Here is a 22,505-nt window from a genome sequence, read left to right as displayed (position 1 = left end):
AAACAGACTGCAGTCCAGTATCCAAAGCAATGAATGAAAAACTGTTGCCAAAACGACATTTCTAAAAGAAAGAAACTGTCATCAGAAAGCGATAACCAATCAAAATTGTGCTTTGTGGATGACATAATTCAAAATATACAAACCTCTTTTCCATTAGATAATAAAGGGAGAGAGAGAGACAAAAAAAGGAAATTCTTTCTGTTGTGCTTCGCTAGACATATGCGCGTCAGAATAAGAAGATTGCGATGTGCGCGTTGCGTGTCCAAAAATCAAAAGAAAATAAGCAGCATAAAATACATAATATTTTATCTCGTATTTTCAACAGTCAGCAGTCCAGTATACAAAACATTGAATGAAAAACTGTTGCCAAAACCCCATTCCTAAAAAAATGAAACTATTCAAAATGATGCGATTTAATCAAAAAAGATAAAATTTTAAAAAAATCCAATTCGAATTTTGAAAAAATCGCTTCGAAGTGCACTGGCTCTTGTCTAGATGCACATATTTACAAAATTACGTAGCCCTGGGTCTACTAGCTTACGCGCCAGCATAACGAAAGACACACACAGACAGGCAGACTCTTTCTTTTATTATATGTATAAAAAAAGAAAGAGTCTGCCTGTCTAACTCATATTTTTAATATATATATATATTGTTTTTTAGTTGGATGCACCTGTCCGAACTAGCTTCCATAGCTTCAGGTAGAAATAAGCAAGCATAACATTTTTAAGAAATCTTAGTATTATTTTCCCATCTGAAATCATCCGGCTAAATCAATGTGTGAATTGCAACTTCTATAATAATATTAACTATAAATTAAACCTTATTTAAATACAGAATATATTTGCAATAAGCAGTTAAATCAAACTTTGCTACCAAGCTAAGCGAATTGCTTATTCAAGAACTATTTCGGATAAAACTATAAGGGAAATATACGGAAAATATAAGGGTAAGGATGTCTTCGTGGCGCGTTTTATAAGGAAAACTAACTTGTATTCATTGAAGATATCCAATATCAAGACTGTTCACCGGAATTCAAAACCAAATCGATCGACCTCTGTTCAAAAAAGTCTTAACTACCCGGTTACTGCTAAGTTAAAAATTTAATTCTTTTGCAGTTATATTGTAATTCTAAATGTATTATGTCATAACTGCAATTATAACTTCATTAATTAACTAAAATCTAATTACAATAAGTCACTGACTTCCTTCAGTCAATAATAGCTTAAATGTTAAAGATAAATTATAAAAATTTTATCGAATGAGAATATTCTGAGAAACTGTTGCATGGGGTGGCGCATGAAAGTTTAATTAAGATCTTACATTTTGCTCATTAACAATATAACTGCAGCTCAGTTATATTGTAGCTGCATTAACTGCAATTACAATTACATTGCAATTACATTGTAATTGTAAGATTGCTGCCAAATTTAATTTATACTAACATATACTGATCAGCCAAAACATTAAAACCTCCTATGAGCTGTTCATGTGAAGTTAACTGCAGGGCCAATTAAATGGGAGTGTTAACTTTTAGGTGGTATATAAATACTTAGCATTAATATTCTCTCAGTCGCCCAATCGGTAAAGAGGTTAGCGTCGCTGACTGCCGTGTCGAAGGGCCCGGGTTCGAATCCCGGGGAAGGCCTGGATGTTTATAAATGTATAGTGTCGGTGCGGCATGGCGGCACTCTAAATATGCGGCGAGCCGAAAGTTCTCTCGTGTGGTTTGGTGGAAGGGAAGATGGATGGGAGACCCTCGGTCCCGTCCCCCCCCAAGGTGCTCTTTATCAAATTTGGAGGCGGCGTCATACAGGTGAGTATAAGCAACAACAACAACAATTGTATTTATAATACAATTTGATGGTAATTGAATAAACTTTAATTGAAATTACATCGTAACTGACCGGTTTATAATTATAATTACATTGTAACTAACGGATTTTAAATTACAATTACAGCGTAATTACCTTACTCGTAACTGCAGTTACAATTATATTGTAATTACAAATATACGCAGATGCAATTATGATGTAATTGGATTACATTCTAATTGAATTACTTATATTTGCAGTTTCGTTGTAATTCCATTATTAATCAATCACATTCTAACTGAACTCTGATATATAACCCTAACAGGAGTGAAGCTAGTTTTCGTTATGAGATAAACTACAAAGTTTTACTAAGGTTGTAAACAGTCTTTTTGATTTAATAGTGCTTGGAGTATAATGGCACGACTTTGTGCTGCAAAAACCACAGCTCGGCGTGATGCAAATAAATAGAACAGTCAGTTTAATTCAAATGTAAAACAGTAGTATAAGGTTACACAATTAAAATACTAAGTTAGAAGCTGAATCAATAATTTACCGGCGTGTCAGATTTAAAGCTTCAGCGGCGGGAGACCGCAAAACCGAATAATTACAACTGCTAAAGCTGGCAGAAACTAACCACGTAGCCAGCAATGCCAGAAACATTCTCTTTCAAGATCGAAAAACCTCAGCTTAAATATTTAAATAACCAATTGCATTCTGGTAAGGAGTACGGAAAGGTAAAGGTAGAGTAAACACTGAAATCATAATAAGTAGAAAATTAACATAAGGATACTCTACAACTCTTGCACACTTTCCGAACAACAGCTTTTCTTTCAAATTAAGAAAACAGAGGAACATCAAAAAGCCATGCTCTCAATAAAAAGTCATACAACCCTTTGAAACACATTCTTTTATCGATGGCAGAAGTACATAACCAAGATGTAACAAATAACATTTAAAATTCAGTTTCTATTCGGTTAGTTTAAACTTCGTGAGATGTTTTAACACTAATAAAAACAATAATAGCAGTAAAGAGCAAATCAGACACGTTTAAACCTTTCCGGTAATTCTATTTTCGGAAATGGTTTTAGAAAAACGTAACAAAAGTTTTAATTTTTAGTTAAAAGAGAAAAGATTTAAAAAATAATTAATAACATACGTATCCTATTTTCTTACCCTTATTTACAGTTGCAATTACTGAGCTACCATTAATGGTACAAATTACCAAGCTGAAAGCTATCCCAATTTGCGGCATATTAGGTTACCACTGTTTTGTAAAACAGAACAGATATTTAACGAATTGTTTTAGGAAAATTTTTATTTTCTTTTGAGAAAATATGAGATTAAACATTTGGCAGCAAGCGGTTTTAAAAAAATGTGTCTTGAGAACAACACTGTATGTTTTGTTAGTATTTTTGACTCATAACCTCCGTTTTAATTAAACTTATTTCTGATATTTGTGAAAGAAAATTCTTATATTCTGTTTATTCTCAGAAAGGTTCTGAAATATAACTCTATTTTTATGTTAATTCATTATAATATGGTTTCGTGTAACACACCTTTCTCAGCAATCTGACCAAAACACTAGAGGCACCCTTCGTCTCCCATCAATGTATATAGGGGCAACCTATATTTAATGTTTAACTTTCATGATCTCTTCTCGTTGTTTCAGAGTTGAACCATCTTTTTCTACAGAGTTAAGTGTCGTGACGTACGTTGCGCGTTTCCATGGAAACGAATTCTCTCCTATCAAAGAGAACCTATTCTTATAGCAGGCATTCTGTAACTTTTCTGATCGTTGCTTTTAATAATGCAGGTAGTCTTACTGTGAAAGCTACCTGTTGTCTTTTCTCTAGAATGAAGAATGGAGATTCGATTGATTTGTAAATCTGGTAAGTTTTTCTTTAATTTTTAAAGAAATTTATTTGCTAAATTTTTACCAAGAACAAAAGTTTAAGTTTTTATGTTAGTTTTGTTGAAATTTAAAATTATTTACGTAATAAAATACTGAAATAAAATTATTTCGATAATGTACATAAATTGCTGAAATCAAGTTATTTTAGTACAAAATGGAGTAGCTCAATTATTAGAAAGGATTTGTTAACTGTATTAGCAATATTTGTGCAATATTTAGATATCATGCAACATTTGTGCAGGACTAATATTTGTTTCTTATATTATTTGAGCAAGTTTGAAATCAATTTAAGAGAGTGATGTTCTATGTCCTAATGCTAACTTTAATAAAAATGATTGATTCGGGTTTTTTTTTTTTTTTTTTTTTTTTTTTTTTTTTTTTTTTTCCTATGCCTTAAAATCAAAGACTGAATGTTATTGAGTCTGGAATTAAAAAAACGGAATTTAATGACTTATTTCAGTTATTTATAAAATTGATTCTCGAATATTAAGTAAATGGTTTTCAAGAGAATAAATATATCTTATATTCTAAACTGCTTAATATAAACTTAGGAAAACTAATGCTAAATATATGCTATCAATTTTAAACGCGTATAATCTACCTTTGATTAAAATTGCCTATAATATGTTAAATAAAATCTCATTTAATTTTTCAATGAATTAAAACAAAAAAGTAGTATTTCTTGCTATATAAAATTTATTTATTTAATTTATTTTTTACATTACTCTGTAAAATAATCTAAATAACTCATTTTTACAAATGATAGATTTAATAAACATATAGAAATTCGGAAATCCGTAAAAAATTTCTGTAAATCAATTTTATCAAGTAACAAAATGTTTGATTTAATTACTTATAAGTATTGATTTAAATTCAAATTGAAAACACCCTATCCCTCGATTTATATGAAAGATAGGTTCCTCAGAAAACCGTGTAAATCGAAATCTGGTAAAAGTATAGTTTAGGGTACCCCTTGGCGATTTTGGACGGTACATGGATACCGATTTTGTGCAATTCTTTAACTCGTTATTTAGGCTTGCGAAGCGGCGATTTTTCTACACAAAGCCAAAATAACAAGACAAAACAATTGCACAAACTCGGTATCCATGTACACATCGACTTATTTTCACTTAAAAAAAATCCCTGAATTGCACAAAAATGGCATTGCGCACTCCTTTGACTTTATCCATGTACAGGTCGACCTATTTTCACTTTAAAAAAAATCCCAGAATTGCACAAAAATGGCATTGCGTACTCTTTTAAATTTATCCATGTACACGTCGACCTATTTTTACTTAAAAAAAATCCCAGAATTGCACAAACTTGCATTGCGTTCCCCTTTACTTTGTCCATGTACACATCGATATATTTTCACTTAAAAAGTCAAAGGAGCACCAAATTCTACAATACAGGCAAACAAAAAATACATAATCTCAATAAAATACATTTTAAACCAAACGATAAAATAACATAAAAAAGGAAAAACATGTTATACGTTTAAGCACTACCAAAAGCAAATATTCACTTACCATGATTTTCGAGTTCGCTTCGTACACCCAGAGCCACGTAAAAATCAAAATATCAATCATACTCAAATGACTTTTCAAACCAGGTACTCTTTCTGATCGAACGCTTCACAGAGTGATCATCTGAACCTTTCTTCCTACAAACCCATTCAAATCCATTTAAACGGTTTTTACGTTCGACTAGACGCATATCCTTCCTACATACAGGACACTTATAATGGCTACTAAGTAAACCTTCATTTACACACCAGTCAATTTAAGCTCTTTTCCCCTTTCGCTCCAAATCATACAGAAACTTCAAATTAATCTTACTACATTCGGCCATTCTACCGTCTAAAGAATCAAACCAACACACACCACAAAAACGCTTACATAACATCCCATGATTCAAAATTTCCCAGAATCATGCACCCGATTACGTCACAATAGGGTTTCCATAACATTCAACTACTCAGGCTACCATAAATGAAACAACTTGGCGATAAATCAAACAACAACTTTTCCATAATACAAGGGGTACCTTAAAGTCTACTCTACCCCGAAATCTTGCATTTTGCTATGTAAATCCATGTAAAACGAAAAACACACTTAAATCTGCATAATTGAGTTATTTATTTACATAAAACAAAAGTAAGACATCTTAAAATAAATAAAGTTATACTTCGTTCATAAAATAACAAATATATGTAGGTAATAGAAGAACATAATTAATTTATTTTACATTAGGAAAATCTAAGATCATTCAAAAAATTATTATAAATTTAATCACTGTCATCACTTTCATGAATTATTAATCTTTTCTTCTTGATTGTTATGATTCACTTTCATCACTTGAGCGTTCTTGATAAGATTCTGCTTCAATGGTTGACGAATTAGCTAAGATCTCACATCGATAAGACTTTGTAGTAAAAAAATATGTGATTAACAATTGCCTAGTTCTTTTTTTTCCTAAATCTTTGTAAACCTCCTCATATTTATTTAAGGACTTACTAAGCTCCCGTTAGAATGAGATAGCTCGTTCAACATTCGTGTCATATTGTAAAAAATGATTACCTAATCTTCCCAATTGAATTCCTTCGTTGCTGTGGTCGCAACTGGTTCAGATTGCTATTCATCAGAATCATTGTCTTCATCATGTTTATTTGTTTCTTGAATCATGTTAACTAACTCATCCTCTTTTAGTTCTTCATCAGCCATTATTTCTTCAACATCCGTCTGAGCTAAATCCTCAAAACCTTCCTCAAAAATCTTCAAACCTATAATTTGAGCCAATTTAGGTGATCTGAGAATATTCATGCTCGAATTCACTATTCGCCGTGACCGTTTCGCCATGGCCGTTCGCCGTCGGGCCTTTTCACCGTTGGGACGTTTCGTTGTCAAGACACTTTTTTTTTACGCGACTGTATTATATCTTGTCATATTATATTGATTCAATTTAATAATTTAATTTAATAAATATTATATATATAAAATAATATATAAGATGTTTTTGTGTACACTTTTATACAAATACATCGTTACACATGACATATTAATTTTAAGAGAGTAATTTGCTAATTAGATTCCAAAGTAATTCCGTTTTCCATTCAGATTTCATAAAAATTTAATTTTCCTTCTTTTATGAATGGTTTCTCTGAACTAACGGATTAAAATTTCAAAAACCTGACGGAGAAACGGCCACATTGAAATGGCGACGGGGAAAAGTCCTAGACCCTGCGTTGAGCCTTGATTGTTTAATCTGAGTATATGGCAGTCCAACATGCTTAACACAGTCTAAGATTGTAAATTTCTTCTAAGCATCCATAAGAGTAAGAGATTCATCATTCTCCATTTGTTCTTAAATATATGCCACAAATTTGCCAAAAAATAAAATAAAAATGCCACAAAAAATATAAATGTTGAAAACTTGCAAGTAAACATTTAAATATGTAGATAAAAATGACGTAAGCTTTGGTGCTAAAATACTGATACTGCACTAGTTCACGTGAACCAAATAGCTTTACTGTTGTGAAATATATATACACACTACGCGGATTTCCCTTTTACAACACGGGAAAATCCCCATCCTTGTTGTTGCCACCAGTGACACATCCTTGGTCATCAGATCCCTAAGTCAAAAAAATGAAGTCTTAATTGTAAGAGATCTGGAACTGAATCAATCAAGAAACTGCCAGGAAGCTGAATTCCAGAACAATAAATCACAGCAAAAACATTGTTTTGGCAGAACAGAGCAGGCAAGTTATGTTTGAGGGTCTTATGACTGGAGAACTTGTGCACTCAGTAGATCAGTTCAGATGAGGTACGAAGAAGGATCCATTTTATGAGTTACAGAAATTGTACTGTCGTTTCCAAACCGCTTACTAGGAAAACAAGTACTGAATCTTGAATTATACTGAGGAAAGAACGCAAAATATTAGCTAACGAAAATAATCCAGTTGCAAAATCAATGATTGTTCACACTCTTTGAGTAACACAACGTACTTGGTTTTGGAGGAACATTAGTGCACATTCTTCCTTAAATGACTTTTTTTTAATTTCAAAATAGAAATTTCAGATTATAACATGGCTTAGTTTCAGAAGAAGTTCCAGATTTGTTCACTGCTTTGTATATTAGGAAAATATTTACCTTATAATCCAAGAAATATCTTAAAAACATTTAGTATTCTTCATTCAGAATAAAAAACTGGATACAGAAGAGGGGTGTAATAAAAATTAAGTACAATACCGGCCACTAATCAAATCAGCAGCTTATTACATTGAAATTTCCAGGAACGAAACAAATTTATGCTAATCCATAGAAAACCTGCCTTATATTAAGCTAATGTCCACCCTTATGACCTGATTGATAAAACTCTGATTGGCAAAAGACTGATTCTCCGGTGCTAGAATATTCCATTTGTAGCTATCAAAGCTGTTTGTAGTTCATCCAATTTAATTTGTTTTGGACCGAGCCTTACTTTTCGTTCAGGTACATAATGCTACAATAAAACAGGGTTGACAGACATTTTTTTACCCCCTTTCGGTCTCTTCCGGCTTCACCTGTGAAACGCTGTTTTTATAGCTCATTGTGCGCACTAGAGCTTAGCCAGGCAGAATTTCTTTATCTTAAGGATTAAAAAAAATCTTTCATAGTTTTGACAATTGTATGTCTGAGAATGATATTCTTTGGAATAAGTGCATTGTCGTATGCCGTTACGGAGCTAGAGCACCATTCCGGTAACACCGAAATGGAAAATATTCCGGTATTTCTCAACTAAAGAAAGCTGCACCTGAAACTAAATTTACTCAGTGCTCCATTCATCGTAAAGCTTTTTAATCCTCGAAAACCTGAAAATTGTTTTGAATCAAGCTACGAAAACTGTTAATTTTATTAAAAGGCGAGATTTAAATTAAAGAATACTTACGATTTTATACCAAGAGATAGGAAGTCAACATGAAACGCTTTTGTTATATACCGAAGTAAGGTGGTTACCCAGAGGCAAAGCATTAAATCATCTTTTTAAACTTCGATCAGAAACTCAAATTTTCCTCTGTCATTCAAAATTTGAATTTCAAAACTTTTCTGTAGTGAATTATGGTTGGCGCGTTTATCATATTTAGCTGATATTTTTGGAAAGTTAAATTTAGGATTACAAGGACAAATTGTTAATTTGTTTGCCATTAGAGATAAAATAAATGCAATGATAAAAACCTCGAGCTAATGATAAAAGAATTGGATAATAATATTTTAAGCTTTTTACCGCCTTTAGAGAGTTTTATAACCTAAAATAATTTGAAATAATTACTTAAGGGAAAACATAAGGAAAGATATGAAACTCTTTTAGATCCATATATTTGTACTCAGGGTCTCGCGCAGTTCCCCTCCCCCCAAAAAAGGCGCCATTTCGAAATTGCGGAAGACGCTTAAACAGCGTAAAAATGTCAGCCAGCATTTTGGCAAAGAACATTTATAATAATGCTACTGACTAATAATACAATTAAAATATTTTAACTTTACTAACAAACAATACAAATAACCTTGCCCGTTAGAATCAAAGAAATCTGATAATTTATGAGTGGGTTGCATGGCCGGAATTTTGCATATGTATCCTTTTGATTACTGGTAGAGTGGCCCTATAGCATATATGTATTCACTGCAGCAATAATTGAGTTGTTTTCTGTTGATATACAAGCTCAAAGTTTGTCTGAAAAGTGAATGACTCCATGTTTTCATCCAAGAATACCTAATAGCAGATACTAAGTCCAAATGAATTTGATTTAGAGTATCAATAATTCTAAATAGAGCACTTTTAAATGTTTTCATTAGTAGTCATTCTGCTTGATTTAGATTCAATTAATTAATATACTGATATATTTAGATGGTGTGTGAGGGAGTTCCGACAATTTTTATACACCTGCAAAAGCTCAAGATGGCAATATCCTAAGACAAATTTTCATACGACCCAGACAGCTATACGTTCGTACAATTTTCTTATTAATATGCTAGTTTGTCATCTTGTACGTCTAGCTGACTACGATTATCAGGAGCTGTAATCATCCTCTCCTACACCACCACTTGAGAAATTGAACGAATTATGTTTTGTTAATTTAGATCAAGAAAGATGTTTTTCTTTATTATTTCTATCATTATGAAGCTAACAGCAAATTGTTTGTCTCCACGCGTTTTCTTTTGTATAATCTGACATTTTATTTTCAGCGAGATGGACTGAAGAGATTCAAAAGATTTTATCCTTAATTTTTGAACAACAGTACAATTTTCTCACCACTTCTTGAAAGAACATTCAACTCACACACTGTTTTTATACGACTCGCCTTCAACAAAAAAGTCAATAAGTATTGATTAACAAATAGCCATCCATGATTTACACATTGGAAAAACATCCACTGGAAAGCTATGGATGAATTTTCAGCAAAATTACTCATTTGTAGATATTGAGAAAAAGGGAGCTCTGAACGACTAGTTTAATTCCACTTAAAGAGCAGCTGTGAATGAAGTTTAAAATTGCTTCTTGCAGGATCATAGCATTGCAGTGAAGGTTATCCGAACTAAAAGGGGCTATTTTATGTCTAAACCAAAAGTGTCTCTTCGACGACTTCCTCCATTACTATCCGTCAGTCCGGTGGGACTCCGGTATGCTCCATCGAGATACATGTCTCCTAGCCCCAACCAGTCATCCAGCAAGTATCACAAGAACTGTTGTGAACCCAGTCGTTATCCATCACCAGGACCTGGTGGTTACTTAGATGTTATGCCACGCAGAACACAGAGCAGGAGCAGCAGAATGTCTAAGACAGCGAAAAATAATGGTAAGTAGAAAACGTTTATTCACAGTTTTGTTTTGAAGACAAAGTGAAGAGTGAAAACTTGTTCGTGTAATCCAAACATATTTACGTCTCTTGTTGAAACCGCAGAAGCATAAGTAATAAGTAACTAAAATTAAATATAGTATAATCAACATCTGGGCTAATGCCTCTTTGGGCTTAAAGAAAAATAAATTTCCATGTTTCTACATCGCTGAAACGAATCACAGAAACTTCGTTATTTAAAAGCAAAAGGAAATTATTTTTAGTGTTTCATGAATAGCACCAGCGCCTTCTTACATCGAGTCGCAATACAGTGGATGTCTGTTAGGGATCTTCAGGCTGCTTCTTAAAGTGTGCTGTGTTATAAATCTTTTGGAGAGGTATATAAACTCTATGCATCCATTCTCATAAAATGCACTTGAATAAAATACTGTTGCGTGCGTGCGAGTTCGCAATAGATTAAATGCACAAGTCCGATAAAAAGTTAATAAAAATTTATTCTTATCACAAGAAATATAACAAAACGCTGCATTTTTCCTCAGAGATATTCGTACAGTATCAAAATATCACACAATATCACTCAAAGTAATCCTAGCAATTTCTGGAAAGGTAATCCTAGCAATTTCTGGAGTAGAATTACGATTACAGCTAACATAGTAATCAATTACATTTATTTGAATTTAAATATAATTTTCAGAGCTAAACTATTATTCAATGTTAAATGCACGTGCTCTTATACTTTTATTTTTCCGGGTAAAATCTGTCACACGCTGCATTGCACATGAAAATAAAGCAATTTTCCTGTGCTAAAATAAATAATTCCTGTGATAAAATAATAATTATACTAAAAATATCTAACTAAATTCAAAATTCGTAACACTGCCCCCTTCCCAAGGACTGCAAGCCTCGGGCAGTACAGTCCCTGGACAGGAAGCGATACTTACAACTAAAGCATCAATGCAATAATACACATTGCAATACAATAACAAACAAAATAAACAGTAATTGCAATAAATAACATAAAATAAACCAAATACAAATCAATAAATGAGTGCATAAATTTACAAATTTAGAAACAAAAAGGACCATGGTTTTATACAATTTGCATCATATACACTACGTACTATGGCTATCGCAAGAGATACCTAATGATAGTAATGAAAGACTTTAGGCTTAGAGTTCGATAACTTACAGATCCGAACCACGACATCGTTCGGGCTGTTTAGCACTGGGTAAGGATCATTCCAAGGTAACTGTAGGTCAGGACAAAGTCCTACCATCGAGTCGGATTCCACAACCACACCTTGTCTCCTTCGTTGAATCGATGTCCAGTAGCTACCATGTAGTAGCGGTTCTTCATCTTCTCCGTCGCCAAGTTGACTTGATCTCGTGCAAAATTGTGCATCGCTTCCAAATGGGCCTAGAGATCTTGGATGTATTCCTCAGGCGATGAAGGGGCATCCGGAGGGCGACCAAACAAGAGATCACAAGGCAGACGAAGATCACGATCGAAGAGCATCTGAGATGGGGAATAGGCAGTAGTCTCGTGGACAGCATTGCGGTAAGCCACTAAAAACAGTGGTAACTTCTTGTTTCAGTCCTGCTGGTTTCCCGAAATCACCAATGAGAAGCTATTAAGGGATAGTTCGATTAAACGTCTCTACCATGCCGTCTGACTGAGGAAGCAAAGGCGTCGTTTGGATTTTGTCAATGCCGAGTAAATTGCATAGTTCTTTGATTACAGCAGAGGTAAAATTCCTTCCTTGATCGGAATTAACTGAAAAGGCACTCCGAACCTGTAAATCCAATGCTTTATCATTACCTCTGCTACTGTGACAGCCTCTTGATCAGGAATAGGATACGCTTCAGGGCACTTGATGAAATAATTAATGACAACGAGGATGTATTTGTTGCCATCAGCAGTTCTTGTCAGAGGTCCCAAATTGTCAAAGGCGATACGTTCAAGAGGCGCTTCTACTTTGTAACATTTCAGTTAAACTCGACTGCGTTTCTTCGAACTTTCCGACCTGCACAGGCATCGCAAGATCGGCACCATTTTTGCACGTTATCCCTTGCAATACTCCAGTAGAAACGCTCACGGACTCTCTGCAAAGTCTTCATATTCCGAAATGGCCTGTTGTAGGGTTGCTATATAGCTTTTTAAGGACGTCCAGAGTCCGGGATCTAGGTAGTATCAGCTGCCATTGGAAAGTCTTTCCATCATTCGATTCGAATTTTCAGTATAAGATGTTTCGAATGTGGAGTGAATCCCAGAGAACCAAGTATTGTCGTCGGACTGTAGATCGAAGTATCCTGCCAGGTAGGTTTTCTGTTTGAGGACTCCATTAAATGAAAAATGGGCTTGATATCGCAATCTTCCAGCTGGATGTTCCTTATTTCTTTGTCACTCCATGGATTTCGATCAGCCCATGTTAATGTTGTAATTTTCCGTGCAACTGGATTAAGCAGCTCATATTTCGCTTCGATTCTGGAACAATATCGGGAGCTTTCTGGGCAGGATCTTCTAGACAAGACGTCGGTGTTTCCATGTGATAATCCCTTCCGATGACGGATAGTGATGTTACATTTCTGGAGTTTCTGTATCCACCTGGCTGTTTGGCCTTCAGAATTCTTGAAATTTAAAAGTCAGATCAAAGAAACATGATCCGTCCGGAGCAGGAATTTTCTGCCTTGAAGATAATGATGGAAATGTTCTACGGCTTTAATTATGGCGAATAACTCTTTCTAGGTGACAGTAATTCCTCTCCGGTTTTGATAGGCACTTGCTCCAGTAAGCTAAGAAGCGTTTTTGGCCGTTTATTTCTTGGGACAAAACAGCACCAACTCTCTCATTGCTGGCATCCGTATTGAGAATATCTGAGTATACGTCAGAGTTAGATCCGATGTTAAAGCTTCCTTCAAGTTGTTAAATCCATCCTTACATTCTTTTGCCCACAAGAATATTTGTTTGCTTTCTGTTAGTTTGTGGAGGAGTCTTGCAACGAAAGAAAAGTCCTTCACAAATCTCATATAGTTGGTGCAAAGCCCCAGGACACATCTTAGCTGATGAATATTTTCGGGCATCTCCAATCTTTAACTGCTGACACTTTTTCTGGAACACACCTTCGGCAAAGATGACATATCCAAGGTAAGTCACTTCCTGTCTGAATAATTTGCATTTAGCGGGACTCAACTTTAGATTGGCTTCTTCCAGTTTCTGAAGCACCTTCCTAACATTTTCTAGATGTTATTCAAAACTCTTCCTGACGATGATAATGTCATCCAGGTATATCAGACAGGCTTCGTAGGAAAGACCTTTCAAAACAGTCTCCAGGAAGCGTTCGAATGTTGCTGGCGCTTTACATAGTCCAAACGTCATCCCTTTGAACTACCAAAGTCCTTGTCCCTAGTAAATGCCGTATTTTCTCGGTCATCAAGATGTATCTCTACTTGCCAATATTCACTCTTTAGACCAAACGTCAAAAACTACTTGCTTCCAGAAAGAGTGTCCAGAATGTCGTCAATTCCAGGAAGAGGGTAGATGTCTTCCTTCTTAACCTCGTTCAACTGGCGATAGTCAACGCAAATTCTAATTGAACCGTCTTTCGTTTTCACCGAGACAATGGGAAATACCCAGGGACTTGCTGAAGGCTTGATGAAATTCCTTTCTTGCATATCTTTTAGACGTTTTCCTACCTCTTCCTGTTTAGCTATCGGCAGATGTCTTAGATGTTACTTAGTCCCCGGTATCAATTCTATGATATGTCAAACTGGTTCGACACATGTCAGAAGACGAGCGGGAGAAAACATCTTGAACTTCTTGAATGACATGTTTGGCAGCGTTCGTATCTTCATCGCTTAACTGTGCATTCTGAAATAACTCCGATGTAATGCTCTCTGAAGACACGAATTCTGAAGTGTTATTGTTTCGTTTAACCCTGGGCCCTGGAGTATATACTGCAACCACTTTACCTTTCTTAATAATTCTCGCCTTCTCAGTTACATTGGCAATTGTCACCGGGATAACGGTCCTCTATAGGCCGACGAGTACTGAAGCTACTAGTACTCTTTTCGGGCTGTTACAGTTCTGGGGACATTCTATGATGTTGTAGTGGAAATTTCAATTTAGGCTATGGATCCAGGAAGTAAAATTTCTGTTCTTTCGGGTATTGTGATATCGTCTTGAGCTATGATTTTATGGATAGATTTCACTCCTTCATCATTATTTCCGAATAGGACTATGTCCTCAGAGGCAGAACGCAGTTCGTTATTTTTAAAGTCCAAGGAAAAATTGCCTTTCCATAGAAAGTCCAATCCGAGTATGCAATAATCTGTAATCTCTACCACATATGCTGTGTGATGGTACGCGGCATATCCAAACGTGATGTTAACGTTTAATTTTCCATCAATGTCGATTTTATCGTCGGACACAGCCTGGAGGGTAATGCAGGACGGCATCTAGATGAGATTACCTTTCAGTTATTGAACCAAATCTTTTCGAATGATGATAACATTGGCTCCTGTGTCAAAGGGCATATTTGCAAGGAACTCCATTGATATGTCCTATCATGAAAAGTCCATTACTGCCACCACTGACTGCAGAAATGTGAAGCGCTTTAAACTGGGGCTTTTCATTATTTGGAAACCCCCGCCCCGCGAGATGGCTACTAATTAGTTTTCCTGTTTCTTGTTGAGGGGAGGTCTTAACATCCGTACCATGGGGTGTTCTGCAGTTCCTTCGTACGTGGCCTTCAGTACCGCAGTTCCCGAACTTTAGTGTTTGTTTTATGTCACGCCTATTTCACCTCAAGACAATGACTTGTCTAGTTAAATCATTTAGACGAGCAGTCAGTTGATCCACTCGCTCTTGCACTTGAGTGGCTCTGATTGGGTGGCAATCTCTGCGAGTTTCTTGCTGGGCTACCTCGAATTTCATGGCCTACACCAGAGCGCTTTTTAAGTCCTTGACATCCGCCATTCGTAGAGCCTTCTGTATTTCGGGATCCCGGATACCATAGATAAATTACTGCAGGGACAGGATTTTCCTCGTTTCTCTCGAGCACTCCGTAAAGGCGAGGTGGTACAGCATTTCAACATCCGTTGCGAGGTCCTGGAGTGATTCGGTGGGCTTCTGTTGACGGGATTTTAATTGAAGCCTGTTTTAGTCTTTTAAACAGTTCTTCCCAAAGCACAGCTCCAATGCGCCGGATAGAGCTCCAAAGTCTAATCTCTAGTTTTCGGGAAGAGTCTGCAGGATATCCGCTGCGTCTGTTCTCAGAGAAGCGGCGAGATGACAACTTGGAGATCCCATCCATTCGCTTCTGCCACTATAGAAAATTGTGTCTTATATACTTTCCAGAAGGTCTTCCCATCATATATGGATAACTTCAGAGAGGAACGAGCAAGCATAGGTAAAAATTTAAAACCATCTTGGTCCCTGTCGTCGCTACGAATTTCTTTAAGGTATCAACTTCTTTGGCTACTGCAGAAACCCTGTCATCGAATTTGTTGTTCGATTTTTTTTTTTTTTTTTTTTTTTTTTTTTTTTTAGATGGCAAACTCTCTCTTTAATTTCTCCAACTCTGTTTTCAACCATGTCAATTTTATAGATTCAATTTTTTTTTTTTTTTGTATTATGCATTTGATTTCTCTTTTAATTTTCTATTGGTCTACGTTCATTTCTTCTTTAACAGCTTCCATCTTTTTTGAATAGCTTGCATTTCCTCTTTAACAGAAATTTGGCCCGCTATAATTTTTTGTTGACTAGCTTTCATTTCCTTTTTAACAGAAACTTGGCCATCTTCCATCTTTTTTTGAAGGGCTTCCATCTCATCTTTAACTTATACTTAAACAGTTTTCATCTTCTTTTTAACGGATTCTTGGACAGCTATCATCTCCTTCTTGGCCCGCTGTCATTTCTGCTTTAACAAAAGCTTTCATCTCTTTTTTAAATGCAGCAAAGGCTGCCATAAATTGCCTTAATTTTTCTTCCATCGCTCTTGTGACTGCCATTCAAATCCCACTTCTGACACTAAAAAGCGTTGCGAGCGTACGGGTTCGTAAAAAATTGAATGCACAAGTCGATAAAAAGTTAATAAAATTTATTAAACTATTATTTATTATTAAATTTATTAAATTTATTAAAATTAATTTAACTTTTCCGGAGTAGCTTTCTTTTCAAATAAGTCTCGTGCTGCATTGCACGGGAATATAAAACAATTTTTATTTTAATTCTACTAAAAATAGCTAACTAAATACAAAAACCGTAACAATAATATATATTGTTACGAAATGTACAGGCGCGGTGAGATAACTTCCCCACAAAGAAGGTTTAGGGTTGACATAAAATGGCAGGGGAAGGCAGGGTTGCCACATTTGGCTAGAAATCGCCCATTTGGAGACAAAATTGGCGTTATACTATGGACGGATGGAGAACCTTCTGGAACGAATTCTTACTGGTTTAGCCCAGAATATTCTCGAACACAAGCCGAAAGCTATACAAACCCTGCTGCTCCGCGGTCAGTTAGTGTGTGCCTCGTCTAGCGAGCTGATAGTCAGTCATTGAGCGAGTGTCTCGAAGTCTAGCGCCGAGTTGGTCGTCGAGTGCATCGAGAGAGTCTTTTAGTGTATCGCGAGTTAGTGCATCGTCGAGTTTTGTTTTAAACTCTGCTGAGTCGAGAGCTATACTCTTGTGTATCGTCGAGTGCATCGCGAGTGCATGGAGCGTGGAGAGTCTCGAGAGTACGTGGAGTTCCAAGAACGACCAAGCAGAATCGAGAGCTGTACTCTGGTGCTTTGCAGTGAAGCTGTCTCGACCGTTATAGCCTGATAGCGTGAAGGCTGTGTCGCTGATTGTTTATAGTAGTTCTTCTACTACTGTAAAACGTGATTTGGGAGCTGTCCTGATTAATATTGGCTAAATAAAGTGTGCTTCGATACTTCAATCAAGTGTCGTCGTTATTCACTCCAAATCTACAAACCCCTTACGAACGTGAAGGAAGAAAATAACGCAACAACTGGTGTCAGGAAGAAAAAGGTAACAATATGTTAAACTTAAATCACCTAAATTAATTAGTAAACTGGAATAAAAGCAAGGCGATCCCTCTATAATATAATAATTGCAACCGTGTATAAGAGTTATAACATAATACCAGAGCAAATAGAATTAAAGAGGGAATTCATAGTAGAACAATCTCGAAAAATAAAAATGCGAAAGATAAAATATACAAAATTATACACATAAAAAATTAATCTCCTTTTATTGAAACTCCAATTCAGAACTCATCAAAGGAAAGTGAATTAAAGCTTCACAAAAGTCGATCAATATGTTTCGTTCTCCTGGTCCATTTGAGATCAAAAACCGTAAAATGATTTCATCCAATTTTTATTAAAGACTTTAAAATTCATATAAAAACGAAACCTCGAATCGCAGATATACCGGAATTTCCCCTACACATTTTCGAAACACTTGGAAAAAAAGCATAAACATACATAGTGCTAAAATGTTTTTTAAAAACCATAGAGCTAATAATATTTTTCACTTAAACTTGCAGAAATTCTTGAAACAATATGAAAAATACAAAAACGTTTCAATCTAAGATATCCATATCCTATTGTCGTATATGCATTCTATTGTCATACTTTTGGAAGTTCACTAGAGCAGTATAAAATAACATTAAGTGCAATAGAAATTAGAAGGGACCAAAAGGTTCTTTCCTCATTTCCGTGGTTTGCTTTCAGATCTATAAACCAGGTTCATTATAATGTGAGATTGTATAGTACTTATGTGCTAAAATCTTGCTTGGTTTCCTGAATAACATCTAACCTAGCAAAACTAGTCTGTAGTAAAACTAATTTTTTCCAACTTACATCCTACTACTTGGAAATACGAAAAACTAAAAATCAATCCAAATTAATTAAGCGCTAATCGTCGTGAATAAGTACAGTGGACTGAAACCACTGATGGAAAGAAATTGAAAAGTAGGTGCTCTATGCTGCAGGTAATATCTACTTAATACCATGTTAATTTTTTAAATTAATGCGCGTTATCAGTACTATCAGATTCTCAAATTAAGTTTAGAGAAACGTTCTGTGTATTTCGATAGAAACTATTTAGGAAAATTAGGGGTTAAAGAAACACCTTATTCACGGAGAAAATTTCGACATTTGGAATAAATTTTACTTCACTTTTGAGATTATTAATATCATGCATAACTCTTTGAAAGCTGAGAACATAGGTAACATTCTGCCTATGTTTTTTTACACTTTTTGTTGTATACCACTTAAATACGTTTTCTATATAAGAAATGTTTCTCAGAGAGTTGGCTTACCTCTTCAGAGCTTTCGTGACTCTAGGTTATTCGGAAATGCCAAGTTTGATGGATCGTGTGTGGATGCATTTTCTTCCATCATCCTTTCCCAAGTGCAGGTGTGTATCCATTTATTGGTCAAATCGTTTGCAGAAAGATCTTTCTGTCTTATTAACTGATGGGAATGCATGGTAATCGATTAGTGCTGCTGAATTATTGATGGATAAAAAAGGGGATGTTACGATCGATATATCGTAAAAGATCATTTTTAAAGTTCCTAAACTTCCGAATTTTACTTCCTTTTACCAGTTACTGCGGTTATATCTGCGACAGGAAGTCACTTCGAAAATAATCTTTGATAAATCATTAATAAAGCCAATTTTTCTTGCTGTTTGTTACGCAAAATGGCTACTTTTTTGATCGATTATACACAAGACATCAAGATGCTAAGCACATAATAGAAAAGATTATTATGCGCTTCACGAATGATCCTACTTAGAACGTCATTTGTACCAATTCTGTCTCCTTTCAAAAAGGTGTTTGAAAATAGAAATATAGTTTTTTTTTACCTAGCAACTAAAGCGTCTGCTTGAAAATTCGAACTTCATTTGCTTACTAAAGTTTAGGTTTTACATTAGTATTTATACGAGTGCATAAATCAAAATAATAATGGCTACTCTCATGATAATGTTTAAAAATTTATTTTTAACAAAAATATGGGTCATACATAAGATCCATTTTAACAGAGACTATACTTTTATATAAAAATAATGGCAACCGATGTTTTTGAAAAAAAACTGGAATGCCATTTTTTTCCCTTGCTCGGCATGAGAACGTGCTCCCCAAAGAATAATTTAGCCGATGAATGTACTGCAGTCGAACTTCACTGTTACGAACTTCAAAGGACCGGAAGTTTGGTTCGCTATATTCAGTTCAGTAAAAAAAATAAAAAAAAATTAAAAAAAAAAAATATCTCACAAAATATTATGGGAATAGTTTATGTATTTGTATAATATAAATAACGCAAAATATTGACGAATTTAACTTTTAATAGAGATATGTGGGGTTTCAAAGGTAAGATTCAATAACTTTTGTAAAGATTATCCTATACCTTTCAAATATCCCCCCCTCCGAAAAAAAGGAAGGAAGAATATAAAATCCATATTCGGAGGACAGATGTTGGACAGCATGCATATTCAAACAAACAAATATTAGAAAAATTAATAAGGATAAAAAAATTTCGTTCCTTAAAAGACGAGTGAACTATAGCCTATTTCCCTGAATAGTGAAAATTTCAAAATTTCCGTGAAAATATCAGCCTTGAATAGGGCTTTGTGTGACGCTTCAGCCAAAGGATTTAAACAGAATCAAAGAACATACTTACATTCTCTGGTTAAATGGTTATATACACTGTATACAAAAAATGCCGTATGCTGTCCTAAGATTAACAATTGTCTCGTCGTTCTCCTAGATTGGATGCTACACATGTTTCCCATTCATCTTCGTTTAGATCATAGATAAAAGTGGAGTTAAACATAAAAGATAAGCAATATTTTCCTTTAGAGATGGAATGTAAATCCGAACATCCTAAATGTGAATGATTTTAATGGTTATTAGATCTTATGTTAAATCTTGCAGAAATTCTGCAAAATATTAGAAAAACACATAAAAAAATTTCAGTGGTAGATGTTCGTTATGTACGATTTTCCTGCTATTGGATATAGCGGTAGAAAATTAAATAATTAAAAGAAAAATTAAAAGAAATATATATTAAAATTAAAAGAAATATATATATATTTCTACCGCTATAGCGGTAGAAAATTAACGTCAAGTGTATAAAAAATTGAACGGGACCAAAAGGTTCGTTCGTAATGAATCGGTTTCGGTAGAGTGAAATTCGAATGTGATAGCTATCTTTTCGGCAGGGATCCTCGAAACTGGTGTATTTGGTGGTGTATTTAATTATGGCAAAGCACACTAGGGCTCTCTGCCTAGGGGAAGGGATGCCTTCGTGGAGGACTTTCTAAGGGAAACTGGCTCGTATATACGTTACACATGGGGAAAACCACGAAAATACCCATGCAGCCAGCCCGTTCGCGGGATTCGAACCTCGGACCGAACTACCAGTGTTCAGCGACTTTACCGCTCGGCCGCTGGCCTCGAAACTGAGGTTCAATTATTTGATACATGATGAACATTGACCGAACTAAGCGGTCTCAATAAGGAACGCAAGTACGTCGCTTCTTCAGAAGCTTTAGTTAATGCTGTTACAGTGTATATCTCAATGCTTGAAAGCACTGCAGCTTTTTTTCCTTTGGCTTGCTTGGTTTGCAAGAATCAGACAGCCTGATAAGAAAAACTTGTATTTAGGATATTGTATTACATGCTTTTCTTGAATCCAGTGTAAATGTTTTGGATTACTGTTAAACTGGCTGATAAGTCTACTTGAACTTGAAGAGCTAAGTTTACTAAGAGCTTGAATTTTCAGGTCGTCTACATACAGCTAAGTGAATCAAAGATCCGATTAAGGGTTAATATACTTATTTTTATATAAACTTTCATTTTCTATGGAGAAGTATAAAGATTCCCAAAGTTTAATGTTAAGTGTTGTTAAAAGAATTCTTGCATCTGTACTTGATCAAAGTGTTCTTTATTATTGAAGTAATTCTTTTTTATTTTCATTTTTCACAATCTTAATGCCTAAACACTATCTTTACTCGATCTTTTATTTCAAACCTTTTGTTTTGAGTCTTCTTAATGCGTATTATCGAGGACTATTTTTTGTTAGAATCATTAAATTAATAAGATATATAGCAATAACGATAGGTTTATCTGTTCATGTCTGTACGTAAATTCAGTTGTCAGAACTAAATTTTCAAATTTTAGATTCCTTGGGGAGGGGAGGTTCGCCGAGTTCCACAGCCTGTTTACTTAAGTCCTATGATTGACTTTCTAAGCTGGAAGACTTTGCATTCAAAAGTCACGAAATCGTGTTATTGCGACATAAAATTTCTTCGTCAGTTTCTCCATTCAAAGACTATTTCACATCTATCAGATGTACCTTCAAGTCAAACTCAACAGCTAATTCGAGTAATGCATGCACAGAATTATAGAGAACTACCAGCGAAACGGTTTCTGTATAGTTCAATTCAATACTTTTGTCCTTTTGTGAGCAACTCTTAGTGATACATATGGCATTGTACCGACTGAAAATGGCATTCGCTTTATTCGAAATAGCCATTGGCTTTTCGATTTTCTGATAATCGGCTGATTCCCAAGTATTGTATTTCATGAATGAATTGTATTCATCTTATGGCTTTTTTTCATTTTCTTCGTCAGTCTTGATAAATTTTTTCTACGGTTTGCGGGCCTCAAAATCCTAGTACAGAGAGAAAGACTGTTTCAGTACCGATGAAGCTGAGCTGTTCTACGAGAGAACGATATATCAAACGTTAAAATTTAAAGACCAAAGATGCAATGACGTTTATTTGCAAATGTGCGAACCAAGTTATTCTGTATGCTAATATGAAAGGCATTGAGGGTTATATGCGTTTACAATTTATGCTTATCCAAAGCTAATATGCTTAATCAATGAGAAAATTATTCGTGGGTCTTATAATGTTAATTGTAAGGTATGGAT

At 34.9% G+C, this 22,505-nt stretch overlaps 1 protein-coding gene across 3 annotated transcripts in view; it reads left to right on the top strand.

Annotated features, from left to right (window-relative positions):
- The first annotated feature begins 3,548 nt into the window (after positions 1-3,548).
- The window catches only part of LOC118187131 (putative 3',5'-cyclic phosphodiesterase pde-5), a 104,776-nt gene continuing 85,819 nt past the window's right edge, over positions 3,549-22,505 (top strand). For 2 of the 3 annotated variants that reach the window (XM_035357327.2, XM_035357326.2), the window contains exons 1-2: positions 3,549-3,703; positions 10,268-10,559. In XM_035357327.2, the coding sequence (XP_035213218.1) occupies positions 10,316-10,559 (244 nt within the window). In that variant the 5' untranslated portion in view covers positions 3,549-3,703; positions 10,268-10,315. Of the gene's footprint in view, positions 3,704-9,282; positions 10,560-22,505 lie in introns of those variants that run through there. The other variant, XM_085816310.1, reaches the window with a different exon arrangement.

This window comes from Stegodyphus dumicola, chromosome 1 (genome assembly GCF_044657685.1).
Source record: "Stegodyphus dumicola isolate Sdum_Otavi_A_Nest chromosome 1, ASM4465768v1".
Lineage (NCBI taxonomy): Eukaryota > Metazoa > Arthropoda > Arachnida > Araneae > Eresidae > Stegodyphus > Stegodyphus dumicola.
This window is presented reverse-complemented; position numbering and strand designations above follow the sequence as displayed.